We start from the raw sequence: 27918 nt of genomic DNA, 5'->3' as shown, positions 1-27918 counted from the left end.
TATTTGCAAGAATTTAAATAAAAGTTGTATTATATAATAATATATTTTTAATAAAATTTACTACAACAACTTTTTTTTTTAATTTTAACAAGAAATATAATTATTGATACGTAGTATGATTTGTGGACTCTTGCGGATGATAAAAATGGGCTCTTTTGTTCAAGCATTTGTGTGGGACATACGTTGTGATTATATGACAATAGAAGTTTATGATGAATTGCCATATTAAAAATGAGCCACCAAATTTTCTAAAATTCGATAAATTATCCTGGTACTTAAAGAACCAAAAAATTCTTTCCACATGTTAGAAGCTCCTTTATTTTAGTTTGAAGTTGCAAAAACACTCATGATGTGTGTAATAATGCTCTACTACATAAAATCTTTTGTTATAATCATAAAATTAAGGTAGTGAGGTATTACGATACCTAAAAATAAAATCATATATATAATTATATTATAGGTTAATATTTGATTCTGATAGTGGTTAAGAAGTTTAGAGAAATTGAATTGGGGAGTATTAGATAATCTATCCTTAGCTAGTTGCCTATTTTATTTTCATGATTTACTTATGTTTATAAGCTTTAATTATATGTTGAAAGTGTTAAGATTGTCTTCGACTTTCTTAGGACATTATATGTTAGATATGTGGGCGCTGTTACCATGCTGAGAATCTCTAGTTTTCACTCCATGTAAATTTTATGATTTTCAGATGTAGGACTTGAGACTCCTACAGAGTTTCAGAACCTGTTTCTCCAAAATAGCCTCTAAGAGGAAGTTAATACATCACATATATAATAAGTGGAGATAATAAGTATCTATATAATTACATATAACCAAAATAAAGTCCCAAAAGATAAGGATCTTCACTAATCAAAAGCTTCTAGCATGTCTCAGTGAGGAGCCTCACGTCCTGCATTTGAAAACTACAAAATTCGTATGGGGTGAGAACTGAAGGTTCTCAACATGGTAATAGTGCACACATATCTAACATATAATGTCTTGGAAAAAACAAAGGCAATACTAGAACTTCTGACATATAATTAAAGCTTATAAACATAATTATACCATGAAAATTGTAACTCTTGAGTCTTGACATTCTACTTTTTATATTTATGTATTATCCTTTTCTATTTTCTCGGTTTGCATTCACGCGAGCGATGCACTTTTATTTTTGCGACTTATTGTTTAAACTTTCTTTTAAAACTTCTCGAATCTATATTCATTTTGTTAAGAGAGTTAGGATTTGGTTGAATCAGTCCCACATTGCTTAGGATAGCAAATGGAGTGGGTGGCCTAGGCTATAAATATGAGGCTAAGTTCTCCATTTGTTTTTGCACCAGTCGAAAACATTTTAAGCTTATATCTGATTTTTCTTTTCCTCTATACTCTTTGATTAGAGAGTGTTGTGAGGTGTAGTTAGATATTTGCTTTGAGAGAGTGTGGGTGTACTGGGGTGCTGGTGTTAGAGAGAAAGAAGTCTATGTGTTGTAACAATTTTCACATAGTGATATTCTCTGGTTGTCATTTGACAATGGCCGTGGTTTTTTACTCCGGTAATTGGAGTTTTCACATTAAATTCTTGTGTTGTGATTGTGTCTATTTTATTGCTCTGATACCACTTGTTGGGAATAAGACACCATTCCCCCTTGAGAAGTGGTTGCAGTCTAGTCTGACCTTCCACATCAGAAAAGAATTTTGTCCTGTGACTTGAGGTTGATCTTTGGTTGCTGTTGTTGTTGCTGGAAGGCAGTGTGACTCTGTGAGAGTGCAGTTTGAAAAAGGTTCTGGCTAAGGAAAGACTTGGTATTTAAGTGTGTCCATTGTGACCCACCTCTCTTTCCTGAGGACCCTTCCTAGTGCACGGTCTACAGTTGAGTTATACTATTCCGGTATATGGTTGCAACAATGTCAGGATATTCAAGTGCTGTGAAACTTGAAATAGAGAAATTTGATGGAAGAATCAATTTTGGCTTGTGGCAAATACAAGTCAAGGATGTGTTGATACAATCAGATTTGCACAAGGCGTAGAAGACAAGAAGTATCCTCATGGTATTATCGCACTGCCATGGATAAGGATAAGTTGTGGCAATCGGGTCCACAATTGGTTGGCGTTGAGATGCAAGGTGTGTGGCAGAGTTAGGTCGATGGCTGAAGAACTTCCAGGAAAAGCCAATTTGGAAGTTGCACCATGAATTTTCAGCAAGGTTTCGATCTGTACCAAGGCGAAATGCTTAGAGTGGTTCCAAGTGAGTATACTTTCATGGTGGAGTATGATAGTTCTATGAACTATAATTGTCGGTATAGACAATGGCAGCAAAGAATTGTCGGTGTTGACAATTGAAGCTGAAGATGTGTAACTATTTCAATCAAGGTGGAGATTGTTAGGATTTGGTTGAATTAGTCCCACATTGCTTAGGATAGCAAATGGAGTGGGTGGCCTAGGTTATAAATATGAGGCTAAGTTCTCCATTTGTTTTTGCACCAGTCGGAAATACTTTAAGCTTATATCTGATTTTTCTTTTCCTCTATACTCTTTGATTAGAGAGTGTTGTGAGGTGTAGTTAGATATTTGCTTTGAGAGAGTATGGATGTATTGGGGTACCGGTGTTAGAGAGAAAGAAGTCTATGTGTTGTAACAATTTTCACATAGTGATATTCTCTAGTTGTCATTTGACAGCGGCCGTGGTTTTTTTCTCCGGTAATTGGAGTTTCCACGTTAAATTCTTGTGTTGTGATTGTGTCTATTTTATTTCTCTGTCAAAGGTGTTTTCTCAAGGAGGAATGGTGTCTTATTCCCAACACATTTTACCTATAATATATATTATATATATAATTTTATTTTTAGGTGTCGTAATAACTTCTACCTTAGTTTTATGACTATAGCATAAGACTTTGCGTGGTAGGGTATTACAATCTGATTTGTGAAACTATGGATCTATTTATATTTTAGTTTCAACTTTTATGAAATACTTATGGTTTGGAGTGTAATTTTAAATGTGTCACAAATTTGAGTATTTAAATTGTTAATTTCATATTTAGTATTTAATGAGTATATAATACAATATAACAATATCTCAATCTACTATTTTAAATTTTAATAACAATATAAGAAATAAATTAAACATCACTAAATTTAGCACCATAACATGAATTGTTATCTTCATATAAACTATGAAATTCAGCCATAATATATTAATTGTCTTTTATTTACATAATTTTACGCCTTAAACCAAAGTATATTTTTCTCAATTTAATCCACTAAAAATTGATGAAATTAGAATTGTAAATATAATTTCAAGTAAGAATGTGGTCACGATTCTACATTTTAGTGTTACTTCCAAATGATTTTTGAATTTTTTGTTTGGTCTTCATTGCTTCGGGTAAGTCCAATTTTTCTTTCATATTTTTTAAAGGATCAACCACTTCATTCTAATTAACATCAGCTTATGTGTATATGAACCAACATATTCATTAAGTTAAGAAAAGTATTTATAATATGGAGTTGCGATCTAAAATAAATAATACTTCATCATAACGGCAATGAATTTTGAAAAACAACCAAAGTAAAGATTTACCTTAAAATAAGAGCAAGAAAAAAAAAGCATGTTCGGATTCTTTATGTAATAGATTCAAACAATATTATATATGTGTCACAATGACATAGTGTTATGAATCTTTTTCTTGCCTTGATTTACCTTTTTTATATTCCCAGTAAAACTTAGAGTCGGATTTTATCACAAATTATTTTAAGCTCCACTCCTTTCCTCCACAGTTCGTAAAGAAGAATCTCTGCCTTCTGTAGCCATAATATTTTTCAGGAGAAAATCACGTTTTTACACACAATAAAGACAATAAAGAATGAAAAAAAAATCCTAAAGAACTTTGAACCACCAGATGATAACCCATTTTATGGAACAGCATCATTTTACTAAAGGTTCAGGAGGCAATTTGTCCTTTTTAAGAAGGAGAGAAATTCGCATAAATACGTTATTTATACATAAACAAGTGACCTACACTATACAAATATGAAAGTAAATAAGGACTGATTTGAATTTTTTTAATATTAATTATATTTAAATATCTAATTAAATTAATTAATTAATATAATTAATTTATCATAATAATTATATTTAATAAATTAAAAAATATATTAAAAAGAGAAAGTATAGGGAGCTAATGGCCTAAGCGTACAATGTGCACAATAGAGGTTTAGAAAGTATTAGAGATATGATTATTAGTGTTATATTGTCCTGTCAGGTTATGTTTTTGGGATAAGTAGTTTCATGATATGATATTAGAGCCCGGAAGGTCATGAGTTCGAACCTTGGTGAACTCCAAAATTAGCTTTTTATAACATGCCGGATGATTATTCTGATTAGTATGAGTGATGTTCATTTTATTCATAAACCAAAGATTTAGTCAATTGTACACATTGTATGCTTAGGCCATTGGCTCCCTAGCAGTACCTATTAAAAAATGTTTTTAAAAATATTAAGTGTTATAGTTAAGTTTAAAAATTAAATTTTTATATAATAGATTAGATCCATCAGATGGATAGACTTCTCTCCAAAACAGCATTCTTCTTCCAAATAATCTGATATCATCCTCTACGTAAGCTATAACAATTGCAGCAATTGATCACAAATCATCCATGCTGGCAATTCATTAACAACAATAAAACTGGTGTTTGTAATTGTAAAGGACTAACAAGATGCACGTAAGAAAAGATCCAATATCAAGTTAATTGAAAAAAGAAAAAATAGGAGCAACTTGATTCGAAGGTTAAAATTTTGGACTAACTTTAGCATTCAATCTATCACCGTCCTGGCGTCCTCGAAGCTATAGTCAGAGTCACAGTCACGACTCACGACTCACGATTAGCTTATGTGACGGGTAAGCTGTTAGTTCTGGTGCCAACCACCGTCGATCAACGATGCCGAGCCACCACCAACTCCACGTTCCTCTCCGCAGTAACCCTTCCTCCTCCTCCTCCTTCGCCTCACTATCTTCCAACTCTTTCCTCTCCAAGATTCTTCTCCTCCTCACCCTCCTCCCAGTTTCCTTGGCAGCCATAGCATTCGTCCTCCAATGGCGAGGTGGCATAACAGATCCAGCTTCCCTTTTGTCCCCTCCTGGTTCTCACCACTTCCCTGGTATGGCAGACCCTTCTCCTCTCTCCCCCCTCTCACACTCCTCCTCCGCCTCCGACTGTCTTAATCTTGGCCGCACCTCTTCCCCCTCCTTCCCTTACTACCACAACTGGAAACTTGACTATGCCGCTAATATCAAACCTAAGGTTCATTCTTTCCTTTTCCTTTTTTACTTCCGTGATTTATATTTTGGTTTGGGTTATGCCTATTTTGACTAAACTTTTGTACTTTCCAGTTCCAACTGAAGAGATTGGCTACCTGGTACTGTACTAGTTTTGATTTTAGGGTTTGGTACATGTTGAGTTTGTAGTTCTCAATCACTTCAAAGTTCAAATTTTGAACTATTTAAAGGTGTTTTTGCTTTTGCTGTTTCATTTAATCATGTGATGTGTCCGTTTTTGCTCTGTTTTGATGGGAAACGCGGGGAATTTTCATTTATTATTGTTTCATGGATAAACAATTTGGATCTATCCTTGTTGTGTTGTACATCGCTCACAGTACATCATGAATCCTGATGATCTCTGTTAGTGATGATGCATTAAGCTATATATCTATGTTTGATAAGTTGTTTTGTAATTTGAAATCTTTGTCATTGTTGTAATTTGCTGGTACTTGCTAGTTGTTGATTTTTGGTTTTGCTTCTGAAATCCTGTTATCAACAAAGTATAAAAGGAAGATTGTTTAGAACTCTGTTTGTCTTATCTTACAAATTTCTTGAAAGCATTGCTATTGATCTAACTGCATTTAATTCTTGATGTGCAGATCTGTATTACGACTAGTACATCGGCAGGGCTAGAACAGATTCTACCTTGGATGTTTTATCATAAAGTCATTGGAGTGACGAACTTCTTTCTCTTTGTGGAGGGTAAGGCTGCTTCTCCTGAAGTATCAAAGGTCCTGAAATCAATTCCGGTAAGTTAACTAACTTGGTAGTTGGTACCTTATCCATATATCAGAACCAGAACAGGTCTTTGGATCTATTTTTGTTTTCTGATTTTCTAATCCTTAATAATATATTATTTTTATTTGGTTATCTTATTTCATCAGGGTGTCAAGGTTGTATATAGAACAAAGGAGCTGGAAGAGCAACAAGCAAAGAGGTTTTTACCAATTTCTTAACAACTCTTATCTGTTGAATTTATTTCTTTTAGTTTACAAATTGTAGATTGTTCTTGAGATTTTTCAATTCCTGAGAGACCCTAAATCTTCAGCTTCTAAGATAGTTTTGTTATTATTATTCTTTACATCGTTGGTTGCATCAGCCGAATTTGGAACGAGACATGGCTAGCAGGTTTCTTTTATAAACCATGCAATTACGAACTTTTTGTGAAGCAATCCCTCAATATGGAGATGGCTATTGTCATGGCAAGGGTATGGTTTTGCAGCACACACTGTTTAATAAAAGTTGTTATCATTTGGTGCCTACTTTAGATAATTAACACAATATTTTCCACGTTTAAACATCAGGATGCTGGTATGGAGTGGATTCTTCACCTTGATACGGATGAATTAATACACCCAGCGGGTGCTCGAGAGTATTCTTTGAGGCAGTTGCTTCTTGAGGTTCCAGGAAATGTAGACATGGTCATATTTCCCAACTATGTGAGTAGAATTTGCTGGTTCATGCTTCCTTCATGGAACTGGTAAGAACTTCAGTGGTGTAATAATGCTTGTGTCTATGGTTTTCAGGAGAGCAGTGTTGAGCGAGATGATATTAAAGAACCTTTTAGTGAGGTAAGTTGCTGAAGCTATACATAGTCCTTTGCCAGAAGTTTCTGTTCTACTTATTACTTAACAAAGAACCCTTTGGAGTACCTGAGTTTGTAGAATCACTGAATAACAAAAGGAATTTTGACTTTTGGAATCATGAAGATCTATTTTTCTATTTGGTTTTACTTTTAAGGCTTAGTAGAGGGAAAAGAATCACTTAATTTAGTTAGAGAAGATATTCGTAAAATAGCTCCCTTGCCTTTTATATACAGCAGAAGAAAAGTTAGTGGGGAGGGCATGAGTGAGGGACGATTCTATTATAGGGGAGAGAGTTGAGAATGTATATGAGAGACGTGAAGGGAATTAGAAGAGGGAAGGAGGAATTTAGACTGGGCAGGACCTTAGGAGAGTGGTAGCTTCTCTAATGCTACCTTGTTCTCTACTTTTTCTGTGTTTGATTCTTCCATTAATACTCTCACAGAGACTGGAATGGTATCACCCTGATGCCTTCCACCTCCTCTGTTCTTTCTTCATGCTCACTTCAACTCTCTCCTCTATACAACTGCTCTTTACACTTTCTGTCTTTATTCTGGTGCGTATGCCTAGTCTTAATATATGTGGTACGAAGCTATTACACCTTACTATACACAGTACTGGTATACTGTATAGGTACCACTTACCCCTTTCCACTTTCACACTCACGAACACCCTGAACTTTTAGCATAGCTAACAATCACCTGTAATAGTCATAACTTAATGCGTCAATGAACCTTGTAGCCATTACTGAACAACAATTATTGACCAGATTTAAAAGGCATAGATTGATTTCAACGGTTCAACCAATTATTGTGCAATGGAATGAATTTTAAATTACTGAATTTGTAATCTTAGATTTTAATTGAGCAGTACTTTGTAAAGAGGAAACCGATAAATCATGTATTGGTTTCCTTATAAATGCAGTTGCAAGTTTTGGCATTGATACTTCTATCTCCATTTTCTCCTGATCTGTTGATTCAGGTATCAATGTTTAAGAAGAATTATGACCATCTTCCAAAAGATACATACTTTGGCAATTACAAAGATTCTGTACGTGGGAATCCAAACTACTTTCTGACTTACGGAAATGGTAAATCAGCTGCCCGTATACAAGATCATCTTCGTCCAAATGGTGCACACAGATGGCATAATTACATGAAATCCCCAAAGTATGTTCTGTTGATTCTTTATATTTATGTCTCCCCTTGATGTTTTTTCACTTATGAATTCCATGATGTTCTCATGAATTATGCTAGTGAGATCAAGTTGGAGGAGGCTGCTGTTTTGCATTACACATATGCTAAATTCTCAGACCTCACTTCCAGACGTGATCGCTGTGGTTGCAAACCTACCAAAGAAGATGTAAAAAGATGCTTCATGTTGGAATTTGACAGATCTGTGAGTTCATGAACTCTTTTTCCACCTTATTCTTTTACTTTCTTTTCTGTCCACTTAACCACTTGGTTGAATATTGGGGAAAAAATGGGATTTGTCTTACCCGTGCAGTATATAATTAGATTACTATAGTTTGAACTTAAGGTTGACCAATCGTCACAGATTCTAGTTGCTAAAAAATAGGGAAAAAATCACACCTCTTAATTCCCTCAATTGTTGGACCCTTCTGCTCTGTGCTCCCATTTTTTTCCCCCCAGCTATGAGAATCAGGTGTATATTCTGGAATGAAATTTCCATGCAAATATCCATTTATGCCATATAAATTTCAGGCTTTCATCATTGCTTCAACAGCAACTGAGGATGAAATGTTGAAGTGGTATGTTGGCTTAAATTCTTGATTTTTACACATGTTCTCCATCTCCTTTGCTTTTTCTACCAAAATCATTTAGTTTTTGCTTCCTACTCCAGGTATAATGAGCACGTTGTGTGGGGTGATAAAGACGTGAAGTTGAAACTGCTGAGGAAGGGGATATTGACTCGCATATATACTCCCATGGTAAGCATATTCATTATTTATTCAAAAAACTGGATCTTATATTTGATATGGAAAAGAATCTGTTAGAACCTGGTACCTCAACAATTTTAGAAGTAGAACCACCACAGAAACAGACCAAAATTGCAGAAATCGATAGAACATGAGATGGAAAAGAATCTGTAATAGCCTGGTACCTCAACAATTATAGAAGTAGAAAAACTACTGAAACAGACTAACAGTTGCAGAAATAGTTAGAACAGTAGCAGAATTAGAAGAATATAGCAGAGAATTGAGATGAGATGAGATGAGTGTATTATTTATTGTAAGAAAAAGGGGGATAGTAAGATGCTACCTTCCAAGAGACTACCTCCCTGCAGGGCCCGATTCTAGTCTATTTTCCTGAATGATCTACTCGAAGTCTCGAATCCTCATTCTCATTCTTCTCTCTATCAGAATTAGCACACATTATGTTAGGGACTTGGGTATTATGGGGTGCTCAAAGTCTCACATCCGGTAGTATGCAATGCTTGATATTGCATATAAGGAGAGTGGTTCTTCCCCCTTATCAGCTAGCTTCTAATTGTGGTTTCCCACTTTCTTTAGATACTTAACACATTACTTCTCCAAAACCATACGTTGGATATGTAACAGAGTCATATGAAAAGAAAGAAGATACTAACACTAATATGTCAGCATTTGGAAAGTGATCTAATTTGAAGATCTATATTCTTTTTTATCACAGTTAATTCGCATTTAGAACAATTAAGAACTTATTTCCACTAAAATAATACTACATGAATTGTATTTGTTCTCTTCCCCTTATATATCTTTATAACATAAAGTTGCTTTCCCAACGTATTCACATTCAGGTCATAATACAAAGTTTGAGGGAATCTGGGGTCTTCAGCTCAGTTATTGCATCTGCGCCAACACTTTCCAAAGAGAATTTTTTGCTCTCTATCGATAGTAGCAACTCATCAAGAGCTGATGCCTCTGCATCACTCCCTAGAAAGACTGTAAGGACCTTGGAATCTGAAGCTACCGCAAGGAGAGTTCTGGATATTGAATCTGCTGCATTTCATGAAATGGCTGTTCCGCCAATGTCTCCACCAGAAGTAGAAGATAATGAGCCCTATTCTCACTCTTGAAGTCTTGATCAATCTTACACCATTTCCTTCCCCTTCCATCTATATATATACTATGTCCAATCATATGCAGCGGAAGAAGAGCAAGTTTGCTGCATTCTCTGTGGGATTTCTTTTTTTTAATCTATTTTTTGTCATACAATAGTAAGACTTGATTGTAAATGTGTGAATTATTTTTGTATGATAAATGGTTGCTTTATGTTGGATCTGAGCACATTTGTGGTTGAAATTTATCGTGGTATATTTTCATGACCCGACATGACTTGCACTCAATAAACACATTCCTAAAAAGAATAATAACTAAATTTATAACACCTCTCTTCTAATTTTTGGGATTTTTCCAAGTCAAGGTTGTCTTTCTGTGGCAATAATAAACGTCCAGGCCTAAACATGAACATTCTCCATATTATGGTAGGGATATTTGGGATTTTATGTGAATGATAATATTAATAGGTAAGTTGTGGAAATATTCTATGTCATGGTCCCGACAGGGCATGAAGTACTTGTAACTTTGTAAGTAGAAGAGTTATAAGCTTCAATGATTTATATCTGAGTTTAGGCAGCTCAGGGAAGACGATGTAGTCCCATGACAACTTTGAAGGCTCAAGCTAAGGTGTAGTTTTTGTCTCTGATCTTGACGTTTCCATGCTCTCAGATCGTTGATGTTCCCCCTTCTTGATTTAGTTTTAACTTTCTTGTCCTTGAACTACTTTACTTTTTCATATTTGAGTTCGTCTTTTTTACATAAACCGTATTAAGCTAGTGCGTTTTAGATACAACTATTTTCATAAAAGGACATCTAAGCTTGAAGGGCAAATTGATTAGATTCAAAGGCGTTTGGAGTTTGCTGATGTTTTGACAAGTGATTTCTATTACTCTTTGAGCATCAACGTTACGTGTTTCAAGCATGTAGTGGTAATGAATGAGTGACGACAGTTAACTAAGTAGATGTATTTGTAATAGATCTCGTGAATTCTGTGAGCACTCCAACTATTGAAAACCCTCCTCCGCCACCATCTGAATGGTATGTACCTTCAAGAAACTTATTCCATTGAAATGATTATACATTGAAAATGATCCCAAGGACGTTATTCATCTTGCTATGTACAGGTTAGAGGACACGCTTATTGATCTTTACTTGTCTGGCTACAAGCAGAGAATAGCACAGCTGATAAAATGACAGTGCCCTTGGAAACAGATGATGGATCTGCTGATGGTTTGTCATATACCCCCTTGACGTTTTTAACTTAGAAAAATGTAGAACTACCCTGCTTCTAAATGATCTGTTTCCTGAATGTATGGTTAATGACAATACTTGTGAAGTGGGTGACAAGTGGATCCCAGGGCCAGTTGATGAAGGTATAGCTTACAGCGATACTTATGAACTGGAAGAGGGTGAGTGGATCCCAGATGCCGAGGACTTAAATCAGTTAAATGGCACAGCTGATGCAAGTACCACAGATGAAGGTATGTTACAGATGTGTGCTTGTAAGCTTAATATTATATTGACAGAGTTCAACAACATATATCGTATTTTATGATATAGTAATTTACCAGGTTTGATATTTTATCTATTCTCTTTACACCTAGAAGTAATTTGTAGAAAGATCATTATGTTGTGCACTAAGTATACTGTAAGTCAGTAACTATCAATTGCTTATTTCCGTGAAAAATCAAATAGCCTAACATTAGCTTGTTTCCTTGTTTTGTTTTCAGCAAATCTAGTTTGCTTTGAGTGTTCTATCAAGTGTTTTTCATTCTCTGCATGAATTCGCAGTTGAATTTTTATCACATGGTTGGAACTTGGAATTACTTGCCTCTTTTTGTTCATATGCCTAATACTGAATGCTGTTGTAGGTATCCTATCAGACGAAGAGAATTGGCGAGCTCAATATGGTCAAGTCATTGAATCAGAAACAGATCTGGTTTCGGAGTTTCCAGTTTTGGACATGTGGGATTGGGAAATGGTTAAAGGATCCAAAAAGGATGGAAAAGACACAGCGGCTAGGTTGGTTGGAAGAATTGTAAATCATTCTGCAAAGAGGCATCCATCTATCCCTTCTGGGGGAGGAAAATTTCGATCTGCCCCTATCACATCTCGTACGAGTCAAAACAGGTTTGCGTTTTTCACTTTTATTTGTTATTACTTAGCTTTCTGCATATCATGGAGACATGAACTATTATGAAAATACACGAGATGTAATGTTATCATATATTTCATTTGGACTTGACATATAAATTTCACTTTAAATGGAGTAATTTCAGTAAAATGATAGTGCCAGAAGTAATTGTTATAACTGAATATGGCTGCTTGTTCTTTTAACAGGACAAATGTACAGATTGCGAAATCCTAGTGCCAGATATGTGGCTTCTCTATCAACTTATGACTCTACGAAGATTGGGATTTTCCTAAATTATCATCTTAGAGAAAGATCTGCCGTCCTTCAAAGTCTGCGGAAGGAATTGCTTTGGCTTCACGTGAAATTCTCATAGAGAAGGATTCGTCTATGTTGCCAAATTCTGCCCCTGCATCCGAGGTTTGTAGTCTGATTTTGAAATCTAACAATTAGTTCTTGTGTGATGGATGGTTAAGGGTATTAATGTCTATCTATAAAAACTATGGCAGCAAATGAGATGTAAATACAGAGAGGGCTGCTGAAAGAAGAAACTTGCATGGCGGTTTTGGTGTGGGCTATGGACAGAAGAATTCCGAGGGCAGTTATATTGATACACATCGGCACCCGGTGCTAGCTGTACACAAGAAGCTGCATCAGAGGCCTTGGAGATGTCATTTGGATCTGGAAGTTATGCTAGAAAACTACTCAAAAACATGGGTTGGAAGGAGGTATGTTCTTACTGTCTACGAATGTTTTTAACTTACTGAAACATTCGAGAATTTCTATTTCTTTCATAATTGTTTTGTTCTGCGATTTGAAACTACCAATGTCGCAAAGCTTATACATCAATAGTTCAATACCACTAGACGGCATTTATTTGTTTTGGATTAAGCCATTCACGATTCACCTAACATGCGCAACATTATTTCATGCTTAAATTAAAAAAAGTCAGTTTTGTGATTGCAAGAATAAACTTATCATATAATCTCTTTAAATTTAGGATTTGAGATTTATCTTTTATATTAACTGAAGTAACGTTATATGCTTACATCTAACAATAATGAAGGGAGAAGGGCTTGGCATTTCGACCAAGGGCCTGTTGGAAACATTGGAAGTGCAGGCTTGGAATGGCCTCGTCGAAACTGATAAAGATATTGCTCACTTGCCAATGCACTATTGTTCTACTTATCATTCTATAGAGTGAGTATAGAGGCTATTTACAGGCAGCAATACCGCAATAGCTAATTATTGTGGGAACATTTTTTTTTTTTTTAAGTTAGATCTGCGCACCCTCCCGTGTAATTAGTAACAGTTGTAATCGCAAAAAGAGTAATAATTAAAGAAAAATGTTATAATGTTTTATATAAAATTTACAATCATCGGCAAAACTAAATATCGGAAAAAAAAAATGAACGTTTGCTGCAAAATTGGCGTCAGATATACTAGTTGGCAGCTTCCTTAGGTACTTCCGGCTTATCACACTCAATAAAATTTTCTGCTGCATCCGATCTTCCATCTTCCATCATCAAATTCTTTTGTTGGAGCTTTTGTTTCAGTTTTTGAATCTCCTGATCCTTATCTTGTAATTTTTCCTGCAATATTACAACCTGAGCAAAACAAATCCACTTAGTCTCCGCCTAAAATATCCTGGAACTATTAATTTAAAACAATCAACCATGGAAGAAACTTGTGTCTATCTCTCGACATAACATGAATACACCATCATGTTCAAAACAAAAATCAGAACATCCAAGTCCCTCATGAACAATAGTTTTCACCAATTTTGACAAATAAGATGAAGCATGAAGCATTTTATAACTAGGCATGCATAGCAATCCTTAAAAAATAATAAAAAAGGAGGAAGGGAGAAGTTAACCGTTTGATTGGATCTTTCCACATCATTTGTCAGTCCTTGCATATGTTTCTGCAACCCTGTAGTCAGTGTGAAGGATTAACGCTATATGTTAATTTCCAGTGAGATTATATATATAAGTAATCGAATACATCAATATTTTTCTCTCAGAAGATCCATCTTTTTAGACAAGAGGAACGTAAGGCAGCATCTTCCATCCGCAACATATTTTTAGCATAGATAATATATTTTATATGATTAATTCTGCCAACACACATATCATTGTTGATTCCATATCTCAATATGTTAAGAAGGAAACTAAGATTACCAATGTACCTAGAAAAGCTAATACATGAGTCAAAGGATCCAAAAGCCAAAATATAATGAAATGGAATATCATTCAACAAACCTTCAAACTGGCTTCTGATTTGTGCATTCTGGGACTTCTGCAATGCAACTTTCATGGCTAATTCATGAATCTGCACAGGAAGAAAACAGAAGGGGAAAAGACGATAACATGAGAATCAATGCATCAAAACAAAGAATACCGATTACCAAGTTTTATATTTATGTGAATACATGCAAGTGTAACATTAGTTCTAGTGCTAACACAGTACATCTATGGAGAGAAAATGGTGACAACAATATGCATAAAGCGGTGTGAGAGCAGCACCTTTCCCTCAGAAGCATGATTCCCAACCTCCTCATTTTCTTCCTGCAGAGTTCTACATTTAGCCATGAGCATCTTCCCCATCTTGCTTTGAGTAGTAAAGCTTACTGCATTTATGTTATCTTGCAACTCCTTCACTTTTTTCTCCTTTTCCTCTACTAAATTCTATCATCAGATGAGAACAGTTGAGAACATGTTAGGTAAAAAAAAAAAAATATATGTAACCACTAATTGACATTATTACAAGAAGATATACATATAATTGGAATTGAGGACATGTGACGACTATGAATACACTAAAAAATATTAGAAGACTCTTGCCTATTCTAATATGCCACCTTAAAATCTTATTTTTATACTTTAAATCCATCCTCCACAAAAGAATTATTCACATACCTAAAATACAACACCTGTCTATATTCTTCCATCTCAATTTTTCAAAAGTCTCTTAATAAGTTCTCTAGTGAAAAGGGGACGCAATTTCTGCTAACTATTAACACTGTTAATCATGGAGATAAGATGTTTTTTTACACTAAATCCTCTTGGTGCAACACATGGTGTGACATACATTTTGACCACCTCCATGTGCAAGTCACCAACAAAGTAAAAGATAGACCAAAGTTAATTCAATACAAGTCAGCATCGAGCTGCATATAGCCAAACTTCATTATACAGTAGTCAATATCTAATTAAAAGTAACAAACCTTTAAACGCGTGAACTCTTCATGAATAGCTGGATCTAGTAACAACCTTCTTGCCTGAAAATTATATTCACAAGATATCAAGGCACAAAGGACAAGCTTGCACAGGTTTAGTTTGTATTCCAGTTTTTTTAAGGAGCAACACTGCTTGTTTGCACAGGAAAAAGTGTATATCTAGAGTGTCACACTTAACATCCATGTTATAATCATACCTGCATTGAAGGTGGCTTGAGTTGTGCTTTTAGATCCCGCACAGCAGACTGAGTTTATAAACAGCAATAAAATAGTTAATTTGATCATGATAACAATAAGAGGAATAAATAAATAATAATAGAATAAAAAGCATATCTGGCTTTTTTGAGCTTGATCACAAGGTGTTGTAAGATTATACGATTCACAGGGCATCGTGATAGTTTCATCTTCATATCAATAACAACTATTAATCAAGTAAATGGCACTTTCTTATAAACTACTAAATGAAAACCCCAAACTAAAGATAATTTATTGGGTGTACCCTATCTAGTACTTAATTAATGAAGAGAATAAAATGAAAAGTTTCAATCGGAAAGTCCACTGTGTTAAGGATAAATTATACCACCCTACCTTGTGGTTAAAATATACTAGCCACAATATCTAAAAGAATACACTAACTTCTCTGATGTTAGGTTATTTGACAATTCATATCCCTATATTTTGTAAAATGCCACTCTTTCAAACTACTTTCATATTTAACACTTGTAAATAGCTAACGAAATACAACTTGACTAGCATTGAAGAGTGGGTAAATTTGTTAGTATTCTTAAAAGGGTGGAAATAAATTTTACGCAGGTGGTCAAAGTTGATGTCAGAAAGAAATGTAATTGCACATATACAGCCATGCTATAGAAAAAATCTTATTTTGAGCATGAAACCTTCAACTCTGCTATCTCTTGTTCTCGTTTTGCAAATGTTACAATGAACGCAGCTTCCTTTTTCTTTGCCTTTTCAAGCTGATAACAATAGATATATGTCAATCGTCAACGATAATTGATAATTAATCAATGGATAGTGAACTACATCAACAGAAAAAAAGGGCAGATTAGATTCTAAACCTGCTCCCTTAAAGACTCTTCTGAGGATTTCAGGGCCTGAAGATAATCAAGCAACATTTTGGGCTCTGGAAACAACAAACGTTAACTAATAGTTCACGGATAAATTTATAACAAAAAAATAAAGCAATTGTGTACAAAGAACTAAAACTTGAACAATTAAAATGCAGGTGTATATCACAATTAACATGCCAAAGACAAGGAGCAAACTAACCAGGAGTGGCACCAGCAGGTACACAAGGCTCATTTTGAATTGAAGAATGCCAACTTTGAATCTCTGATTTAGCAGCCTCAAGTTCATTCTGGAAAATTCACTGATCAAGTCAATGATTTTTTTTTTTTTAAAAACAATTAACTATGAAGAGTAGGCTGCAACAATACTTTGTCCACATGGTTACAATACAATAGTTATAAATGAAGCCTTGCCATTGAGAACCAATCATGAATTCATCTCTTAAATTACATGAATTGTAACTAAAGTCCACTTTTAACATGATGACAGATAGTAAATAAATAAAATAGTAAAAAAAACAGAATAATAAATATTTAGACAATAACGTGTGCACAAGAAAGATAATGGTAACAGAGGGGGCAAATTCCAATAATGGAAGAAAACGTACTTGGCACGTTGCAAGTGTATCCTTACAGTTCTGAAGGCTGTCAATAACAAGATTCGAAAGAATGAAAGGAAAAAGAAGGGTTAGGCACAAATAATTTACTGCAATCCTGGCAGTGTACAATGTCTAACACAAGCTGTATACTATGAGCTACCTCTCACGAAGTGACAAGATCATTCCTGTTGTTACACCAGAAGCAACCTCATCGGTTTTTGATTTGGTCTGCATTACAATTTGCAGTTAGAATTTGTGTTTTAGTATTTTTCATTTGCAAGTAAGCATATAACTAGTGAGCCATCTTAAACACATCAACACACTTCACCTATGCTAACTTCCCTTACTCACCAATCAATACAATAGCAAATAAAAATCACAATCATCCCCATAACACTATACTACCCCGATTTTCATTGCGAAAAAACACAGCAATGTTTCTCAAGCTACCTCATTCCTCAAAGCCAATACTTACTCCACAACTTTAATTCAACTCTGCAAAGAGAAAAACAACAACCAGTCCTATCCCCATTAGCTGGGGTCATACATCATGAACCAAGCAATACCATTGTATAGAGTCATGGACAACATACATCTCACACAAGCCCTAAAAATCTAAGCTCCTTCTCAATAGTTTCATTCATCCATAAATTTCCTACGTCTTCCTCTATTACTATGCCTATTTGCATACCCTCATTTGGATTCCATAAGCTTAATATCTCAGATCACGGTGCCAATAATAAATTCTAATAAACTACAAGGAAATAACACTGCACCATAGCTATCTATCACCTCTAGCTTTTAGCCTAGTGGTAAATGCTAGCATTGCAAAACAAATTCAATTCATGGATACAGTGTGAAAGTTAGAGTACCTTCTTAGGCGCAAAAGGATCATTATCATAATCTTCATCGTTGTAATCCGGCAAAGGCCTCTTATTACCTATATTACACAAACGACGATAAAAATCCACCAAACGCATCTTAAAATTTCGATAACGAACACCGTTACCTAAACCGAAAACAACTAAACAAACAAAAAGAAACCTGAATGCCTTGCAGGGAATCCACCTCCGAAATCAAAATCCTGTGGAATTCGGAAGAATTGAGAGCGATTGAAAGGAAAACGCAACAGAGAGAGAGAGAGAGAGAGAGAGAGAGAGAGAGAGAGGGAGGTAGGGAGGGAGAGAGAATACTCACATCGTCAAAATGCGCAGGAGAAGTCATAACTGCAGAAACAAAACCCTATAAATTACGATTCTGAGAGAAATTGAATGGGAGCTGAGCTGAACGGAGCTGAACTAGTTTTGGTTATACTGAGTGTTTTCACTTTTACTACCAAGTACGGAGTACCAATCTAAAAACATGAGAAAGTACCTATGAAAGTTTCCAATTACAATTGTTACCAAAGAAAAACCCAAAAATAAAAACACATTTTGTTGTTTCACCATTATATTATCTCAGAGAGGCCGTGCAATTGATACAGTTGGGAACCAAAGTTGAGTTCCAAATAAAAAAATGGGTCAAAAAATGCAACTTAGCCATTTTTAATCCTAAGCTTCCCTGTATTTCCTATCATGGTCACCAACCCAAAAAATATCAACCATTTGACAAAGAATTCATGGTTTAGTAACAGTTTTCCATTAGCATCTATATTGGGCCTGGTAACAAGATAAATTCACAGCTTAGATATTCTGAACACATGAAAATACATGGATTGTGTAGATCATATGACCAATATGATTTCTTTCTTGATTTTTTGTAAAGTGGGTTCTGTTATTCCTTTCTCCATTTTCTTTCTCTTCATCTTAATAAAATTCTTCTCTCATGAAAAAGAAATAGATAAAAATAAAAATCGCTAAATGGATGAGCAATGAGCAGTGACAGAGTCATCAATCCTCAATTTAATTAACAAGATTTTCAAGTTAAGCAAGAAGCAGTGAGCAATGAGCAACGACAAAGTCATCAATCATCATCAATCACAGGTTCACAAGAACCCACGGCGTTGCAAGAACCGGACCGGTAATTAAACCGGTTAAGTAGGGTTCAATGGTTCAACGGGTTGAACCAGTTTAATTAAATATATAATAAAATTATTAAAAAATTAACTCCCCCATATGTGAATTCCTGCGAGTCAATCAAGTCACTCTCCAAAACATCCAAAATATGTATCCAACTTAAGAATTATAATCATAATTCAACCAAATCATATGAAGCCATATAGTAAATTCAATGTAGAATTGTGGCAATGTTTCTATTTTGAATCAATAACAGCAAAACAACAATTCACCAAAACAAATACAACATATTGGATTTAAAAATCAATCTCAGCAGAATTAATAAATTAAACAGTTGAATTTATAACTCGATCTCAGCAGAATTAATTCAATATCAACGGACTGAATTCAAATAAAAGTTCAAAACATTAATATCTCAAAATTCAGCAGAATCATCAATAATACATCATATGCATGTTCAGAATAATTTTCAAATTTCAGAGGGATAGAGTCAGGGAGATAGAATCAGGGAGAGTTAGAGACTGAGACTTGAGACATGAGAGGGTTGAAGGCTTGAAGCAGAGAAGAAGAGACTTGAGACCTGAGACCTGAGAGGGTTGAAGCAGAGACAAAAGACTCCACGCGAAGAAGAGAAGCAACGACGGAGAAACAACGACGGCGAGACACGGTGCTGAGCAGAGAAGCAGAAACGACGCCGGCAAGGAGGGGAGAAGCAGAAACGACGAGGAGGGGAGAAGCAGAAACGACGCACGGGGAGGAGGGGAGAAACAGCGACGACCCACAGCGAGGAGCAGAGAAGCGGCGACGACCCACGGCAAGGAGCAGTGACAGAGAGAGCTGGGACAGAGAGGGCGACAGAGAGAGAAGGGAGAGAAGGGTTCGGTGATGAGTTTGAGCTCTGAAGGGGGATGGTGGGTAATGGCTGTTCTTCGAAGAGAAGAGAGGATTATGGGTGCCGTGGTGGCTGGAATTCGAATTCGAATTGGCGGATTAGGGTTTTCTGCTGGGTGTGAGAGAGAGCGAGAGAGAGAGAGGGGTGGGGGTGTTACGCGCTGGGTTTTCTTTTTTTTTTTCTTAAACGGCGCCGTTTTGACTTGGAAGAATGAACCGACCCAAAAACCGGTCCGGTCATTCGGTCACCGGTTAATTACCAGTTCGATTAGTTTTTTATTGATTTTTGTAAGATGGTTTTAGAAACCAATCGAACCGACTAGAAGATTGATTCTCGGTTAATCTAATTGAACCGATCAGTCCAATTCTCATAAAATTGACAATTATTCAACTCAACAATTACAAAGTAACAACAAACATTAAAAAACATTCCAAAACAGTAACCAGAAATGACACTAAACCTACACCCTCGGAATTTGTTGTTGTTCTTACGCCATTGTTTCGTCAATTGCATCCTTAATTTCATCACTACCATTTTCATTAAAACTTACTTTTTTTTTTACTAGTTTTACTTTTCTGAACCTCTTTCAATAAACCTTCCATTTGTTTTTCTATATCATAAGGGACCTTAGAACACTTCTTAATATCTCCCCCTATCTTCAATTCTTCGCCAAATATTTTTTCATTTATTAAGTCCCCCACCCTAAAAGTACTCAGACAAAATAAGCATTGGTAATGTTATTTTCCATTTATATTTTGTAAAGCAATATATTTTTAAGCAGGATCGATTTTTTTCGAACATTAGAAGTTTTTGATTGACTATCATTAAATCTAGGGGGAAGAGAAGGTTTATTCGAAGCCGAATTATTCTCAGCATTATTATTCTTAGGTAGTTCTTGGTTGGTACTGTCATCCATAACTAAAAACTACCAGCAATCCAATAATAATACAATCCAATTACAATATCAAAGCAACCCATTCTAACCCAATAATCTCAACAAACAACATCCAAAATTATCTAAAATTATTTAATTATTCAATTATTAATCAATTATATAGTAATTAATCAATGCCTCAACAGTAAAGTTTAACACCCAACAACTAATCAATTATCAATGCTTCAACAATTAATCATGCTTCAAGTAATCAACAGCAAGATTTAGAACCAACAATTAATCAATGCTTTAACAATTATTATTACAAAAAACAAAATTTATACTTAGAGTTAAAAATTGAAAGCCTGAAAAAATAAAGAGATGGCAGAGACAGTGGCTGGTAAGAGGCAAGATAGTGGCTAAAAGGATAGAAGGGTCGAATAAAGCTGGCATCTGCGGAAAGACACTATGTGACAGAAAGTGGCGCTGACGGTAATTGCAATTTTTAAAAATCAAACCGAGTTGACTTCGTAATAAAATGTGACTGCGCGAACAAAGCTAGTTGACATTAGCTCCACGGAAGTTACAACGGCGACGGTGGCTAGAAAAAAGTTGCGCCGGAAGCTCGAGGTGAGTGCTGCTTCTGCCCATTAGTGGAGAGTGAAAGTGAAGACCGGAGATTAGAGACATAAAAAATGAGAGTGGAAACTCAAGAGGAGAGGAGTGAGTGGGTGACTAAAATTCCCTTTTCAGCATTTCAAAACACAACGTTTTTGCCAAATTTCAAAAACTGATTGAATTACAGTTCGGTTTGACCGATCAATTTTCAATCGGTTCAACGGTCCAACTCCGATTTGTAAATCTGATGATTTTGCCTTCTGTCCAAACCGTGTTTGCCAGCGGTTCCCGGTTCGAACTTTCAGAAAATTGGTAAAAAGGCCACGAATGACCCAACGCGAGAATCACAGCCACCGTTTTGTCTCAATTACGTAAATGCCTTAAGTGGCAGAAGGCGGTAGAACAACTGAGCTTTCGACGCCGGCAGTAGCAGAGACTAAAAGAGGTCACTGCAAAATGTCGCTGGTCGATTACGCTTCTTCTTCAGACGACGACGTTGAGGAACCCACCGAACAAGAACGTAAAGAAGATCAGAAACCCCATCTTTCTCAAAACGATGCACCGGCGGCGCCACCTCCTCAACGCAACCCGTAATTTCGGTCTTCTTCCCTTCTTTTTGAACTCAGCATTTGATTGATGTAGCTTTATTATTTTTTAATTTTTTCTTACGGTAGTTTTATATTCTTTTACTTTGAGAGTGACAGGGAGATGAATTTCTGAATTATCATTCACCGTCATGCGTTACATTAGTATTTCCATGTGCTATTAGGCTTAGTCCGAGAGAGAAATGCAATGAATACAGAAACTTGGTTGTGGAGTGGAGACGGAGGCACAATTTTTTTCTTGCTTAGGAGTCACAAAATTTCTCTATTGCTGTATTTCCTAATACCTAGAATAGAAAATTTCCTTCTCAGTTCCTCTGACTATATATTTCTGTCTCTGATGTATCTATACAAGGAAAGAGAAAAGAGGGAGTGTGGTTGATGATTACCAGGCATAAACTATAATGCCAAGGGGAGTGTTACAGATATTGAGGCAGAGGGAGTATGTGTAGTTTAGAAATAAGAAGCTGCTGTTAAGGAACTTCGAAAAATGGACAATCTGGTAGGAAAAAGGGTTTTTGGATTCTTTTCACTCTCTTATCTCTTTCTAACTCAGTTTCCTCAAAATGGTATATGAGTAGACTTTTTGGAGAGGTCTTTAGCTTTGCACTTGGTTCGAGTTTAGCTAGAATTCATGGTGGTTTATGGCTTTGTTAACTTATCATAAAATTATTTTCGTATGCTCGCCGAAGCTGTTCTTCTGTGTCTTTTTCAACTACCTGTCTTTTATAGATGTTAGATTTCAGTATTCAGATTGCCCTTTACTTTTCATATGTTGTATGTTTTTTCTAAAAACCCTTTTCTCTTCAATCTTTTGCTCTAATTTTATATGATGATTTCCTTTGGGTAAATTACAAAGAAGGAAGTTTTTGGCAAAAAGAATTTCAATTTTAAGGCAATTGAGCGGTTGTGTAGTTTTCAACTCATCATTGTAGCAACTAGAAACAATTCACCTGTATTGATGAACATTGTTCTCATCAATAATTAATTGTGCAATTTTGAATTGTAGGAATAAATCTGGATCTACATCTGATCAGCAGCCAGAAAAATTATCACATTCATCTTCACCTTTGGTGGAGAAACTGCCAGATGCTTCACTTCTCCTCAATTCACCTGCGGCCTCAACTAATCTGATGAATGCTAGCGACCACTCCTCTCGAGTTGCTGCTGCTCTAGCTGAAAATGCTTCACGTAAGCGAGACTCTAATGGAATGGCCTCCTCTGCTGTTCGCAGCAAAGTTCCCCGAGGAAACATGGTTCATACTAGGAATGTTCCAGATACTTCAAGTGGTGTGCTGGTTCCACCTCAGATTAGTGGAAGGTTAGCACTTAACAGTGACATGTTATTGTGTTTTTTGATAATCCCTCCTTGATGATTTTTCGATCCTTTGTTGCTAACTTTTTCTTGAAGTTATGTTGATTTATTTGTCCTTTTTTATATCTTATTGAAAACAAATAGTTGATCCATTCAATAAATTAATTGTATGTATTATATATTGGCCTGGTCATTATTTTTCTCAAAAAAAAAAAAAAAAAAGTTATCTACAAATCATTGTTTTTCAATCTTTCAACAGAAGCTTTATAGAGAATAGATGTCAAATCTCTTGTCTTATCCTATAAATCTTGTTTGTCAAAAAATTTGTCATTGAGCATGCTAGAATTGCACATAAACGAAATACTCCAAGGGTGTGATATATGCCACAATGATTTTGCCCCTTTACCACAAAAACCAACAAACTAGTCAAGATTAACTGATCTAAGGTTGCAGGACATACCCAAGAGTCACCCAAGATACTAAAACAAATTGTTCCATAAAATCATAGCCCTGGGACGTGGAGAAACAGTTGTGAATTTCGTTATGAATTTGCCCCGCTCACACATCAGGGTACTTGCAAATAGGTTGTCAAGCTAGAAAGAGTTGTATTTGAGGAATGAGTTAGGAAGTGGGAAAAATGATTTACGAATAAAACTACCAGAGGATTCAAGAAACTGTAACCTTTTGTCAGGTCTAGAAGATAAAGAGATTTATCATGGAGTGCTAAGAGTATCGTAAGTTAACAGGATTCATATCATTTAGGTAATAGAAGAAGTGCAAATCCCATGAGAAAGTAAGAATCTTGAGTGTTGTAAGAGGTCTGAATTGTGGATTTGCAAGGAGATGGTTGATACCTTTTACCCTCATAAGTCGCAAAAGCAACATGTTGCTTCTTCTTCCTTTAATTCCTTTCTTTCATTTGATTTTGGAAATGCAATCAACAAATTGTAGGTTCCTATTAATCAGTTTGTTATTCTTCAAGTTTACCTTGATATATTGATTTATTCAATGTCTTGTTAAATAGCCCAGTGTGTTTTTCATTTGGTTCTGTTCACGTTCAATTTAGATATTTGCACACATTAGTTAGCTTAAATGATATGCTAATTAGTATTACTCATATAATATGGGTCTGGTGTCTTTTCTCAAAGGGAGTGAACAAGACAAGGTTGAAGGTAGTTTGGTGGAGGAGGAAGAGGAGTGATAAGGAGGTGAGAATAGGGGTAGGTTAACCATTGTATTTTAAAAAAATTCAAATGGACTGCATATATCTTTTTTAACAAAAGTCATTTTCCACACTCCCTTCATTACTTTGACTCTATTACCATTCGCCATGTAATTTGGACAAATTTCAATGGAGGTAACTGAAATTTATCCTAGTTAAAATTGGCATATTTCAACACACTTTTGAAATTACTGTGCTATTCCTAGGTTTCTGTTTTAAAATAATTCGACCGTGTACAATAAACTAGGACTTGCAGAAGGGTTTAGGTTTCCGGAGTTTTTGAGGACGTGGTTTTATCTTATGACAATGCAGTTGCAAATGGTTTAATATAAGGATTTAAATAGAATCCGAGGGGATTCTCACTTCTAATTTGCAATTCGTGCTCCAGATGACATTGTTTGGTTCTCAGATGAGAATACAAAGGGCTTTCGCAGTCCCCTCTCTTTCCTTAAGCTAATTGTATCCAAAACAGTACTGCTCCTGAGATACATGAAAGAACTTAAAACCTTTTGGCTGTCCATGATTTATCTTTGAAGTTCTTTTTCTACTTACTTTCTGCTATCTGTATTTGTCGATAATGCCAGTGTTGCCTCCTCTTCAGACAGCTTTTCCAACTTTATCCTGCATGAAGTCAGAAAGTGACCGTGGATCATGCAATGCATCCCGCATCATCACATGGTCAAAGAGAACTTGTCTCCTCATTGAGTTCTTTGATAACACAGCTGGGTAGAAATTCGTTTTCAGAACAAGCATTAAAAGAGTCATCCAATTTCCCTTTGCTTGAGTTGTTTTTCCCACCTTTTGTCATAAATAAATCTATGGTTCATAAGGAGATTTATTGGTATTGCTAACTTAAATTTGAGTCGTTGGTGAGTTAAATTATTTATCTAGAGCCTATTCCTACAACCAAGCTGTATATTTATCTGCAAGTTTCAGATAATCCAGAAGCTGCAAATGTCTCTATTTCTTCAATTTAAATATTTACTGATATTCATGAATTTCTCATTTTGTATTTCCAGGAAAAATGTCGTTACAGAAGACTTGAGCAAGCTATTTGTCAAAAAACACAGTTGACACTAATCATGATATAAAGCTCAGTGGTTGGAATTTATGGGGAGAAACTAGTACCTGAAGAAGTGGTGGACTTTACTAACTTGGAGGTGTTTGCTTCTCTGAAGAATGTGTATTATTATGAGTATAAGAGTATTATTATGAATAGCCTTTGAAGTTTGTTTATTTCCTTATGTTTGAACTGTACCAAACAAATCACAAATGTGTTAAGATTTTTGCATATTTGATATAGGATATAATGATATAATGATATATGATGCTTTGTTATAACATAAGCATTCAAAAGGTGTTCAAGCCATCGACATTATCATGTTCCACTGCTTTTCTAAATTTCCAAGTTAAACTGAATAAGAGTAGCATGCCATACCATAATAGTAAGTTAAGTTAGTGATCGTGTTATTAAGATAGTTATTATAAACTAGAGAGGAGGGGTAAATCACGTGAATAAAATAATAAATTCCTATAGTAGTTTCTTATATTTACCGTTTTTATCAATTTGGTTCCTCATATCTCAATTGCATTATAATGATTTTTGAGATTGAGTTCTAGATATTATAATAGTCTCCGAGTCAGTTTTCAGCATTGATTTAGCAAATATAGTAATGATTTGGCACTCTTTTGTCGTGTTGGACTAGTGTGAAACAATGTTGTCATTTGACGCCTAAGGAAAGTCGAAACGACATCTTTAGAATTCATTTATAAGAGGTACTGGCAACACATTCTTAAGAATTTGATCTTTCTAAAGTTTTCTCTATACTCTTTTTGGTCTCCCTCTCTTCGGTCAACATTATCTTTGTTTACTTTGAGCTTTCTAATCTATCTTCTTTTATTTTTGTGTCTGAATTTTTCTTCAAGAATTGTAGCAGCCATATCATAAAAAGAAAAATAATAAAAAAATTATTAGTTAAATTGATGATGAATTGATCATATAAATCTGGTATACTTTGAAGTAAAAACTCTATACGTTTATTTTCTGCTATTTTGTAATCTAATTACTAGAGTTAGAAATATAGTGTATTTAACTTGTTGATGCAATCTATTACTGATGTAGATTTACTCGTTCGAAGAGTATAAAGTCTTCTCTTCAAGGACTTCATATAATTAGGATTGATAAGCAACAACACTATTCAAACTCGTGACACTCGACCCGTCATACCCAATCAAAACTGATAATTACCTGACCCGGTATGGGACAAGTTTTTAGCGATGCATGGTTAGGTTTTTGACTTTTTGGAATACTCGCTCCTACCCATCCCGGTATATATATATATAACATAACAAAATGATTAATAATATGTTGTTTGACATTGTATCATTCTTATATTTTTAGTTTAATTTATGTTATGTATGCAATCGGGGTTATGTAAATTTTGAAATTTAATTTTGTTTGTTAGATTTTAATGATGACAATTGACAAGGGCGAAACGGATTAGGAGCCTTTTACTACCCCCTAGTATGGGTGAAACGGGTTATACAGTTTATTGTAGTATCTGAGATGGGGTCGGCTAGAGCAAAAATCCATTCCTACCTACCTTATTGTCACCCCTAAGTATAATTTGGTGAGAGCATTTCATTTTTTTTTTTGCTATCATTTTTTTGCTACACATGATAAGACTAAATTAACCAGTGCCTAGAGTATGTTTGCACCGACATTGTCATTCATCTCCTTTCATTTTTTATCTGTAATCTTAATGAGTCTACTTTCAATTGCTGTCAATCAATTGTCTTTTCTTATAAGGATTTTTATTTTCAATTTCCATAAGAAAAACTTTTTTTCCACTGAATTTCTGATATCATACTTTGTTGCTATTTTTTTAAGGTTTAATTATTCTACCGATTCTTATAGTTTCACCGAATTTTCAATGAGGTCCCTATACTTTTTTCTTTTCAATTGAGTCCCTATATTACGTGATTTTACGCGCACATTATGTAAGTGAGTTTTGTTAGATTAGGATTAATTTGTTTGGACTTATTTATCAAAAAAAACTTGTATGTATAACGAAATTATAAAAAATTATATAAAAATTTTTTAAAAATAAATCTAATTTATTAGATAATGATACCTTTAAAAGTACTTTTATATTATTTTCTTATAAGAATATATAATACTTAATTAATTACTTGCCATAATATAATCATATGTTTGTTAATAAATTATTAAAGCAATTATTAAATATGTTTTTTAAAGTCTCCAAGTTTTTTTATATAATAAAAAAAGATATATTAAAAATATCTTTCTTATAATTTTCTAATAAGAATAAATAGAATTTATCTTAATTTTTATTTTTAATAAAAGTTT

The 27918-nt window shown here is 34.9% G+C and overlaps 3 protein-coding genes and 1 pseudogene across 7 annotated transcripts; 3 read left to right on the top strand and 1 right to left on the bottom strand.

Annotated features, from left to right (window-relative positions):
• The first annotated feature begins 4690 nt into the window (after positions 1-4690).
• LOC107462793 (glycosyltransferase-like KOBITO 1) lies at positions 4691-10068 on the top strand. Its single transcript, XM_016081455.3, has 11 exons — positions 4691-5296; positions 5913-6062; positions 6198-6250; positions 6413-6521; positions 6618-6752; positions 6840-6884; positions 7878-8065; positions 8153-8294; positions 8621-8667; positions 8760-8847; positions 9696-10068. Exons 1-11 carry the CDS (start codon positions 4934-4936, stop codon positions 9972-9974), a joined length of 1599 nt encoding a protein of 532 aa, XP_015936941.1. The 5' UTR covers positions 4691-4933; the 3' UTR covers positions 9975-10068.
• Positions 10069-10077: 9 nt separating this feature from the next.
• LOC107462698 (uncharacterized) lies at positions 10078-13259 on the top strand (annotated as a pseudogene).
• A 141-nt stretch (positions 13260-13400) lies between these two features.
• Positions 13401-20038, bottom strand: LOC107462804 (FKBP12-interacting protein of 37 kDa). 5 transcript variants are annotated; one of them, XM_052252561.1, is made up of 15 exons: positions 19599-20038; positions 18208-18236; positions 18055-18094; positions 17883-17950; positions 17171-17238; positions 17020-17056; positions 16614-16701; positions 16403-16467; positions 16223-16300; positions 15524-15571; positions 15315-15368; positions 14614-14775; positions 14350-14419; positions 13965-14020; positions 13401-13695 (listed from the first exon to the last, which is right to left on the bottom strand). In XM_052252561.1, the coding sequence occupies exons 2-15, from the start codon at positions 18232-18234 to the stop codon at positions 13531-13533; spliced, it is 1026 nt and encodes a 341-aa protein (XP_052108521.1). In that variant the 5' UTR covers positions 18235-18236; positions 19599-20038; the 3' UTR covers positions 13401-13530. The 5 variants fall into 5 exon arrangements, with proteins under 5 accessions (XP_052108521.1, XP_020985240.1, XP_052108519.1 ...); XM_021129581.2 differs by having other exon boundaries at positions 18208-18384; positions 19606-20038; XM_052252559.1 differs by having other exon boundaries at positions 18208-18364; positions 19606-20038.
• A 1705-nt stretch (positions 20039-21743) lies between these two features.
• LOC107462844 (uncharacterized) lies at positions 21744-25926 on the top strand. Its single transcript, XM_016081522.3, has 3 exons — positions 21744-21999; positions 23021-23332; positions 25568-25926. The coding sequence occupies exons 1-3, from the start codon at positions 21866-21868 to the stop codon at positions 25620-25622; spliced, it is 501 nt and encodes a 166-aa protein (XP_015937008.1). The 5' UTR covers positions 21744-21865; the 3' UTR covers positions 25623-25926.
• The last annotated feature ends 1992 nt before the right edge of the window (positions 25927-27918 follow it).

The sequence above is a fragment of the Arachis duranensis genome, chromosome 8 (assembly GCF_000817695.3).
Source record: "Arachis duranensis cultivar V14167 chromosome 8, aradu.V14167.gnm2.J7QH, whole genome shotgun sequence".
NCBI classification, from domain to species: domain Eukaryota; kingdom Viridiplantae; phylum Streptophyta; class Magnoliopsida; order Fabales; family Fabaceae; genus Arachis; species Arachis duranensis.
This window is presented reverse-complemented; position numbering and strand designations above follow the sequence as displayed.

Coding starts and splice junctions, on each gene's coding strand:
- LOC107462793 (XM_016081455.3), top strand. CDS start 4,934: ATGCCGAGCCACCACCAACTCCACGTTCCTCTCCGCAGTAACCCTTCC. Junction 6,885..7,877: donor TTAAAGAACCTTTTAGTGAG/GTAAGTTGCTGA, acceptor CTGTTGATTCAG/GTATCAATGTTTAAGAAGAA. Junction 8,066..8,152: donor AATTACATGAAATCCCCAAA/GTATGTTCTGTT, acceptor GAATTATGCTAG/TGAGATCAAGTTGGAGGAGG.
- LOC107462804 (XM_052252561.1), bottom strand. CDS start 18,234: ATGACTTCTCCTGCGCATTTTGACGAT. Junction 15,369..15,523: donor TCAAGCCACCTTCAATGCAG/GTATGATTATAA, acceptor TATAATTTTCAG/GCAAGAAGGTTGTTACTAGA. Junction 13,696..13,964: donor TGGAAAGATCCAATCAAACG/GTTAACTTCTCC, acceptor TGTTTTGCTCAG/GTTGTAATATTGCAGGAAAA.
- LOC107462844 (XM_016081522.3), top strand. CDS start 21,866: ATGTCGCTGGTCGATTACGCTTCTTCTTCAGACGACGACGTTGAGGAA. Junction 22,000..23,020: donor CCACCTCCTCAACGCAACCC/GTAATTTCGGTC, acceptor TTTGAATTGTAG/GAATAAATCTGGATCTACAT. Junction 23,333..25,567: donor CCACCTCAGATTAGTGGAAG/GTTAGCACTTAA, acceptor TTGTATTTCCAG/GAAAAATGTCGTTACAGAAG.